Source organism: Fukomys damarensis, unplaced genomic scaffold (genome assembly GCF_012274545.1).
Source record: "Fukomys damarensis isolate Sample0158 unplaced genomic scaffold, DMR_v1.0_HiC HiC_scaffold_24, whole genome shotgun sequence".
Lineage (NCBI taxonomy): Eukaryota > Metazoa > Chordata > Mammalia > Rodentia > Bathyergidae > Fukomys > Fukomys damarensis.
Genome location: NW_022900936.1, coordinates 56699571 through 56708469, shown reverse-complemented (window position 1 = coordinate 56708469; position 8899 = coordinate 56699571). Strand labels below are relative to the sequence as shown.

Here is an 8899-nt window from a genome sequence, read left to right as displayed (position 1 = left end):
TCTGTCCACATGATAAAACTTTCGCGAAGCACATGAAGAATGGCAGAGAAATCAAGGGTTGCAGCAGGGTCATTGATTAGCAAGACAGCTAGCAGGGAGTGGACTAGGTAACAAATCATGGGGAAATCGACTCACAGACCCAAGAACAAAAAGGCATACAAGAGACATAACACCAACAGGAAGGCAAAAGGTAGTTTCAGAAAGGTTTTTTGGACCTTACTGTATTCTTCTCTCTTTTTATGTCTTCCTTGACTTATTCATTTTCCTGTAATTACATCAATTCGTAGAACTGCATGGTAAATTATTTGGTCCAATTCCTTTCTATTCTGGGTAAGGACATGGAAACTCAATGAGGTAAAGTCACTAACTTAGGGGTCCCACCTGCAGGATCCTCAGCCAGTCTGTGAGCTCAGTGCTCCAAATTCTAAGTCCAGTAACCTTTCAATATCAGTGCAGCTCTGCTTTACAAAATCAAGTCCTACGACAGGCCTGACAGGTAAAAGACTTCCTGTTAGAATTCAAACACTGTGTAGTTTAAATGGCAGAGAAAAGTCACAGATTTCTTAAAACACTTGCTTCCACCTTGTTTGCACTTCTAGATCCCTTGGAGAATGACCAGTTTTCCTCCTGTTATCCTCTTCCATCAAATTCAAGTAGACCAGAGAAAAACTTTCATGATTCTGTGTAACTCCTCTAGGCCTCTGGATAAAAGAAAGACCAATATATTAACTTTTCTGTATTTTTTCTTCTTTTTCACTTTTACTTCTAGGTTTGCTTTCCTGGAATTACATCGATTCTAAAGATGCACAACGAATTTTCTAGTCCAGCTCCCTTATACTTTGAATTAGGATATTGAATATTCATAATTTCTGTCTTAGTATATTTTAAACCAAAGGGTTGAAAAAGTTAGAAATCTCCTGAATATATTTCATTGGTAAGGACAAGGATATAGACATTCCTAATCCAATGTGATGTGAGAGGACAATGATTTTCTTTAAAATGACATGGATAATCTCAGGAAATAGTTGTTTTAAGAATCACATAAGACCACAAGTAAAGAGACATGTTCAAGAATGTCAAATTATCTACATGCATTTCATTAATACCTTGAGCTTTGTTTCTTATGGATACTAATTTGCTGGACAGCAGGTTAGGAATGGTCACAAAGTAGTAGATAGAATCCTTTCAAGAGGTACTGCTTTTCTAAAATAGAAACTGGGAGGACTCAGGCCTAGCTACAAGGAATGTAAACAATGAAATAAAACAGAATTTTATCGTGGTACTACCTGTCACCCTCTGTATAACCTTAGGTTACTCTTTACCAGGAACTGCAAAGTTCTGCATATTTCAGAAAGAAAACAACATTTCTAACATCAGCTATAGTTTCCTCTTCAAGTTATTCTCTTTTGTTGTATGTTATACATTATTTCCTTAAGGAACATTCTCATGTTTAATAATATATCATTATTTGTTAGTTCACTTGTTGTTTCTTTGCCTCTAGTTGGTAATCTCCATCTGAGTGGTAGTGTCCTGTATTAGTCACTGCAATACAATCCATGCTAATTTCAATGCACTTGAAAAACATTAATAAATATTTGTAAATTGAATGAATAAACAATATCTGAGATACTTGGTTTCATCATCTATGAGATGGAAATAGCAACATCTTCCTCATAGGTTGCTGTGAGAATTGTAGGTATTATATGATTTTTTTCTAGGAAGTCTAGTCCTTTTGTCACATGAAGGTACATGTAAATATTTAAGAACATTCTTTCTGTCTTTCTTATCCAATCACATTCCCACCTCCAAAGTTTTCAATTGTGAAATCTAAGCATTTTGCCCCTAATTATTAAGAATATTCATTTTGGATTACCAATTAGCAATCAAAGAATTCACAATTTTTTTTGTAAGACCTAACTACTGACTAAAATTCAGAATAATTATCAAATAATAGCATGATTTTCTTTAAAGAGCATTAGGATGTTAGTTTTCTTTTTCTTCTTCTTTTTAAATCTTTTAAGCCTGTTTTTGACTGATTAATTCTTTGATTTTGCATTTGGTTAGAAAAGATTTTTCTTTTTCTAAAATTACATTTCTATACTAAATATGTCTATATGCTCCCTTCCCCTCAGAAAAGTGATATTCATGCCTAGAGATTCTAACTGATGTTGTGTGTATGGGATAAGAATATACACTTTTTAAAATTGGGTCATCTATGAACCATTGTTATGAGAGAAAAGAAACCATAAGGAGTGTTTAAGGTATGCAGAATAAAAGAAGAAACAATTGTTTGATGGAGAGAATAGTACAGCTAAGTCAAACTAAGGACAGAAGGAACTGTATCCATGCGTCAGTGGGGTTGGGCATCAAAAGCCACTTTAAACAAATGTTCTTCCTGGCAGTGGCAGTTTTGGTTTCCTGGAAACCCATTCACACACATCCCTACAGTAGTAATTTCCTTCTTTCTGCTCTGACTTGTGCTGACTTTAGAAAATAACTACTTTTCTCACCCTAACATCAAAACCTTCCCAAACCCAAAGGTCTAATCAAAACAGTTCCCTTTCTTCAGAAAGAAACACATAACATTACAACTGTAGTTATTACAAGTTCATTTCAGTACACTCAGGATTTTGGCACATGTCTTTTCTAATCCTTTCTCCCATGCTGGCTTATTTTCACTCTAAACTCTGCTCAAAACTACTAGAGAAATGACTAATGAGTTCACCTTTCTGAATTCTCCTGCCCATATGTCCCAATAATTTCTGAGCTCTTCTACCTGAATGTCTGCCTGCTATAATTCCATTACCTTTCCCTCCATTTATCTCTTTACACTTTCCTCTCCTCCATTATTTGTACCATTCATGAAAATATAAATCCAACAAGGATCTTAGACCTAACAATAACAGAAATTAACATTTATGGAAACTTACTATATGGCATGGGTACGCAAGAGTCCTACTGACTTACACTGACGGTTAATCTATTGATAGCTTGACATTAACCATGGTGGAAATGTTTCACCACAAAGGGTGGCAAAAACAACCCCATCAACTTCCTCAAGCTGGTTTTCCCAGCACAATATTCATTTTGGGCACTTGTGTAATTGTACATATTCTTTTTAATCTTCACAACATTTTCATGTTTTTTGTTTTTTGTTTTTTTTGTTTTTTGGTACCAGGGATCCAACTTGGGTCCCTGCACTTGCGAGGCAGGTGGTGGAACCACTGAGCTAAATCACTAGCCCAGTTTTCACAATATTCTTATGAGATAGACAAAATGATCGTCCTCATCTTCCAAATAAAGAGAAGCACAGATTAAATGGCTTTCCTGAAGTTAGTCTGTGAATTTGCAGAGACAGAAGTTGATCAAAATCACTGAGCAATTGGTCATAGCTGTTAATAAAACTGACTGATAGGAAAGTAATCAATTCTATATACCATTTATAATCATCCTTGCTGAGATAGTGACAGTTAATAGAAATAGAATGCTATATTTAATTTTGCAATTATTTCATGCAGTTTTGGTTAAAAGAATTTTAGTTAGACAGGAGAAATAAATTCAAAAATTTTATTGTATAATGTGGTGACTATAGAAACAATGTTTTTTTTTTTAACTTGAAAATTACCCAAGAGCACAGATTTTAGGTCTTCTCACTACCCCCGCAAAAAAAGATAAGTACATGAGTAACTGATGTGTTTATTAGCTTGATGTAGCCATTTCATAATGTATATATTTATAGACAAATATGTTGTATGTCATAGATACATATAATTTTTATTTGCTAATTAAAAAAATAATAAAAGCTAATGCTAAATACTTTTAAATATTAAAAAGAAGTGTTTATAGTATTTAAAGACTTACAAAACAATGAGCTAGTCTTTTCTCTTGGTTGGTTGTAACTATGGAAGAAAGTTGGAGAGTTACAAGGCAGTGACCACAGACACTCAGAACTAGATAATTGAAGCAGTCTTACTGAAATTCTGTCTTGTAAGAAGAGCAAGAGGCTCTTCTGTAGTAGCATCCTCTTGTTATAAGAAATATTTATCATTATTGCTCATGAATGCAGTATTTAATACTGAGGTGACTTTTGCAAAGCTTTTCTTGCATGTTTGTACTGCAAAATCTCATTTGTTCATTCTGGAGAAATTATATTTTTAACAATATGATTATTGTAGAAGACTAAATTTATTACTTAAATTATGTCAAATACTGAGGTTTCTTAATTTTCTTTTATTTCTTATGATTTTTGGACTTGATATATTTAATTAAATCTATTTTTTTGCTTTTTTTGTTATGAGAGAATGGTTCTAATGCATATGGACAATTGGAATCAATTTAGTTCTATAGGTAGGAATTTTAAAGGATTCTAAGAATTATATAGAAAATGTTGAGAATCCTAAAATCTATAATGGCTTCATAATGTAAAACTGCAGGCACTAGGGCTGCAGGGAACTCTATTTTAATAAGCTATGATAAATGGAGAAAGATTGATTTGGCTATGCATGATGTCACTATGTAGAGTGATAAATATAATTTTTATATCTTGGTCTTTCTCAGAGAATTCAGTGGACTTACCTATCTAAAACTAAGATATCAAAGGATGTCAGAATTACTTGCCTCTGAGAATGGGATGCAACTAGAGAGAAGCAGGAAACATGCAATAACTAAAATCCAGGCTAAAATAATTAGGTTTTGTAAATTTACAGTTAGTGATGACTAGTGAATGGGAAAAAGTAAAAGTAATATTTTGACATTATAGACTTCAGAGAAACATAGAATCTTGAAAGATCTTTAAAAATGAAGTCTTGCCTTACTGGCAGAAGATGGAAAATGAAAAGAAAGTCAAAGCAATGTATTCAGAAGTTGTATGAGCAGGTTCTTTGGTTCTTTGATGTAGTGTTATTTTGTTTCCACAAACAAAGTTAAGGCCATGCAATCCTAGAAACAACATGCTTGCACTTGGCAGTCAGTTAACAGCTGTCCTCTACACAGCTCACACCCACCCTCTTGTAGTATTTGTAGTAGCAAATCACTGGTCCCCCCAAATGTCCATATCTTAATTCCAAGAATCCGTGAATGTGTCATTTTGCATAACATTTCACATATGATAAATTAGAAATTCTGAAATGGAGAGATTGTCTTGGGTTATAATATGGACCAAGGTAATCACTTGAGTCCTTATAATGGAGTGCGGGAAGCAGGGGAGCCAGAGAGTGCTTCAGTATAAGAGAGACCTAACCAGCCATTGCTAGCTTTGCAGATACAAGAGGCCAAAAGCACAAGGAATGTGGGTATTTCTAGAAGTGGGATAAAGAATGAAAAAGGTTCTCTTCTAGAGAGTTTTTAAATCTGATTTATCATGGAATGGTGAGATTTTTCATGAGTGAATCTATATTGACACTGAGAATTAATGTGCATTTGTGAGCTAAGCTATCATTTAATTGCTCAGCAGGAGATTGAGATGACTTGACTCCTGGAGGTGTTACAACCATAAACTGAAAGTTCTTTTATTGTCCTTCCAATGAATGACCAGTTTTACCACCACAAATTGTTTACTGAAAGCTTTTGCCATGTGACACAGCAAGGAGCTTAAAAGAGGAGGAAGTACTGTGCTATCACCCAGAAAAAAGTGATAAAACTAACATTATTACAAGACAATATCCACTCAAAATGAGTTAAAAAATTCAGGTGATAGTCTATGTTGATCTTTTCCAAAGTGAAGCTTTTTATGTTATTTCTGAGGAACATGTAATAATCATTGGTGGGTCGATTAATGAGAAATGAAAGATTATTCTCAGCCTCAGATTTGACTCCATGGTCCCATGTGGGGAAGGCAGAAATTTATGACATCACTGAGTTTTAATATAAAGAACCATTATGAGATGGTAGAAAATTTCCCTAGGAAATTTTAATTCTTTCTCATTTTCTGTTTCAATAGTAAAGCATTGGATTCATGAAGGAAAAAGGCATATTCTTTGAAAGTTTCTTAGTCTTATTATGATAGCCTCCAGGGAAATAACTCTGATGATCCTATCAGGAATAGAACAGAAATATGTCCTGTTAACTCATCAGACCTTCCCCCAGAGTGTAGCTTTATGGCTCATAAACCTACATGGTACTCTCTGTCATTACACACTCATAAGAGTAAAGGGAGACTAACTTCCACGCAAAGACAGGGCCATCCTTTAGAGATTACTCTTCTAGGCAGAAACTATAAATCTTTTTACACTTTTCTGGTTAATGAATAGTGACTATGATCTACAGTTAGCTTTGTTTTGACAAACAAAAGTTGACTTTACTTAACAAATTCTCTTACTGGCTACTGAGCAGCTCCACAAATATGATTCTTTTTTACACTCGATAAATCCAAGCCCAAATTAATCTTTCCCTTCTTCTTTGTTTTTTATTTCATAAATGAGAAAAAAGTTTGGCAGCAAGACAAACTGGCTCTTTTTGCTTCAAGAATTAGATAAGGCTCTGAACAATTACATAGCTCCAAAACCCAAGACTTGCTTAATCAACAAAGGGCAATTACTTTACAAAATACCCCTGTCTACTGGAATTTACCTTGGGCTTGAATAGACTGCACTATGAGAAATGTCCAAGAGGGACTTTTCAACATGAATTTGAATATACTTTTCTTCTTGTACTTTCCAAAAGAATAGTACAATAAGATAAATTAAAGTGTGTACAACTAATAACAACATTTCCTTTCAAGTCACTGTACCACAGAATCAGTAATGATGGAAAAACCATTCTGCTAGAGGTCAAGAGACAAGGGTTGTAGTCCTGTTTAATGATCGTTGTGATCCTAGAGAAAGAAGTGGACTTCTTTTCTAGGCATCACGTCCTAATTGGAAGAGTGAAAGATTTGGATAAAATAGAATAAGAAAGATTTCTGCCTTTGATATTCTGTGACGTGATTATGAGTTCTAGCAGCTTAGGTTTACATGCAATAAGGTTATCTGATCTGTAATTGCTTCTTTCAAACAGAACAAATACCTTTATTTTTACAAAAGGGCCACTGACACAGAAGAGCTGCTCTTGTTTTGTAAATTCACAAGAATTAGTCTGGTGTTTATATAAAGCTCATGCAAAGTAAAATAGTAAAACGAAAAACCTAGAACATGAAAGATATAGTCTATGAAATATAAAATGAAAATAGTTTAGAATTTAAGGGATATTTTAAACCAAAATCTAAAATAACACTACAATTAAATATATTTTTTTCTATCCTAATCCCTGATCTTCAGATATCTAAGATGGAGGGAACTCCCATATTACCCCTTAATCCTCGTAACTTCCCATTTCTTATACCATAAATTTCACCTCTGTATTCAGTACTTTGTGCTCAAGACATTTAATTCTTTCTATATAGGTCACATCTCTTGTGTTAAATGTCTCATAATATCTGAAAGTAGGCACTGATGAGATACTGAATTTACAGTGGGAGCAAAGGAATTGAAGAAAACCATTTTGAAAATGTATCCATTTCCCCTTCATTAATTCATTCAATAATTTAACATCTATTGAACACTTGGTATATATAAGATGCTATGATAGATGTTGTGGGGGATAAAGAAAAAATTATAGCCTGGATGGGCAGAATGACATGACACGATTACTAGAAGTGTGGATCACCTGTATGCTGCCGATAGTGTTTGAGACATCATGGGAGTGTGACATAGGAAGTGTTATTTAATGAGTGATCGTACTGAACAATTTCACAGTCTCTTAAATGGGCATCTGGCCTGTGGAGTGCTGTAAAAAGAAAAGAGATTGTCCTTATTAACAAGAAGAGAGCACCCTGCATGGGTGCCAGACTTCTTCCTTTGTTTCTGCCATCAAATGACCCATTGTGATCAAATAAACGTTCTCTTCATTTCTTCTCATGAACACTTACTCTCAGCTATAAAATAATTAACATTTAAAATGCCTTAGCAAAAGAGTGGGAGGAATGTCCAAAGGCAAGAAAATTACCTTGAAACATTTTACAAAGGGCATCAATATTTCTGTTGAAAATAACAAATAAAATACACTGTTGCCATCCCCTTACTTATATTCAGGCGACCCCCAAGTTGAAATCATTTCACTTGTATTCCCTGGGGTGACTTACCTCGGTTCTGATTCCGATGACGTTTCCAGTATAGTAAGATTGAGATTAAGACCAGGAGAATTACCAGGGAAACTATGCTTAACAGTAACGGAATTGAAAACCAAAAGCCTGTGGACAGTGAAAGGAGAGGCAAAAGAAAAGGCATCGTAAGAGGAAGTGGTAGAGGCAAAAAACGATAAAGCAACAATTATGATGACTTTTTACTAGAGCTGAGCTTTCATTTAATGTTATCCTTCAAGACATACCTCATGAAGTCTATATCTATGACTTTGTATGGTTTTGATAACATTTAGGTAGTACCAGTAACAGGTGGCATATTTTGTTCAAGTGCTGCATCCTTAGGCTTCACATTCAGTCCTCAAAATATTCTAAGAGTTAGATATCATCTCTCATCCACTGTCATCTCACTAACCAGGCCAGACACTGCTTAGCTTTCACAGCTTCTGAGATCAGATGAGATCTGGCACATTCACAGTGGTCTGGCCAGGAATACCATACCAACCTTATAATTTCTGGCAGTAGACAGCTATTGTTATCTAACTGATAAAAATAAAATAAAACTGAGCCTCCAAGCTAAGTGAGCATAAAAATTAATGTAGGAAGCCATGCACTGTGAGGGCACGCCTGTAAGCCCAGGCCAAGGCAGGAGGATTGCTGTGCATCTGAGGCCAGCCTGGGATATGCAGTGAGTTCAAGGCCAGCCTGAACTACATAAGGAAACCCTGTCCCAAAACAAAACACACACACACACACACACAAAAAAAAAAAAAAAAAAAAACCAAA

General features: G+C 34.8%; 1 protein-coding gene across 4 annotated transcripts in view; it reads right to left on the bottom strand.

Moving 5' to 3' along the window:
- Positions 1-231: 231 nt before the first annotated feature.
- LOC104866250 (OX-2 membrane glycoprotein) overlaps positions 232-8899 on the bottom strand; it is a 24513-nt gene continuing 15845 nt past the window's right edge. For 3 of the 4 annotated variants that reach the window (XM_010630134.3, XM_033755893.1, XM_019208336.2), the window contains 3 exons: positions 8117-8224; positions 7642-7761; positions 232-701 (listed from right to left, as the gene is read on the bottom strand). In XM_010630134.3, the coding sequence (XP_010628436.1) occupies positions 7670-7761; positions 8117-8224 (200 nt within the window). In that variant the 3' untranslated portion in view covers positions 232-701; positions 7642-7669. The remainder of the gene's footprint in view (positions 702-7641; positions 7762-8116; positions 8225-8899) is intronic. The other variant, XM_019208335.2, reaches the window with a different exon arrangement.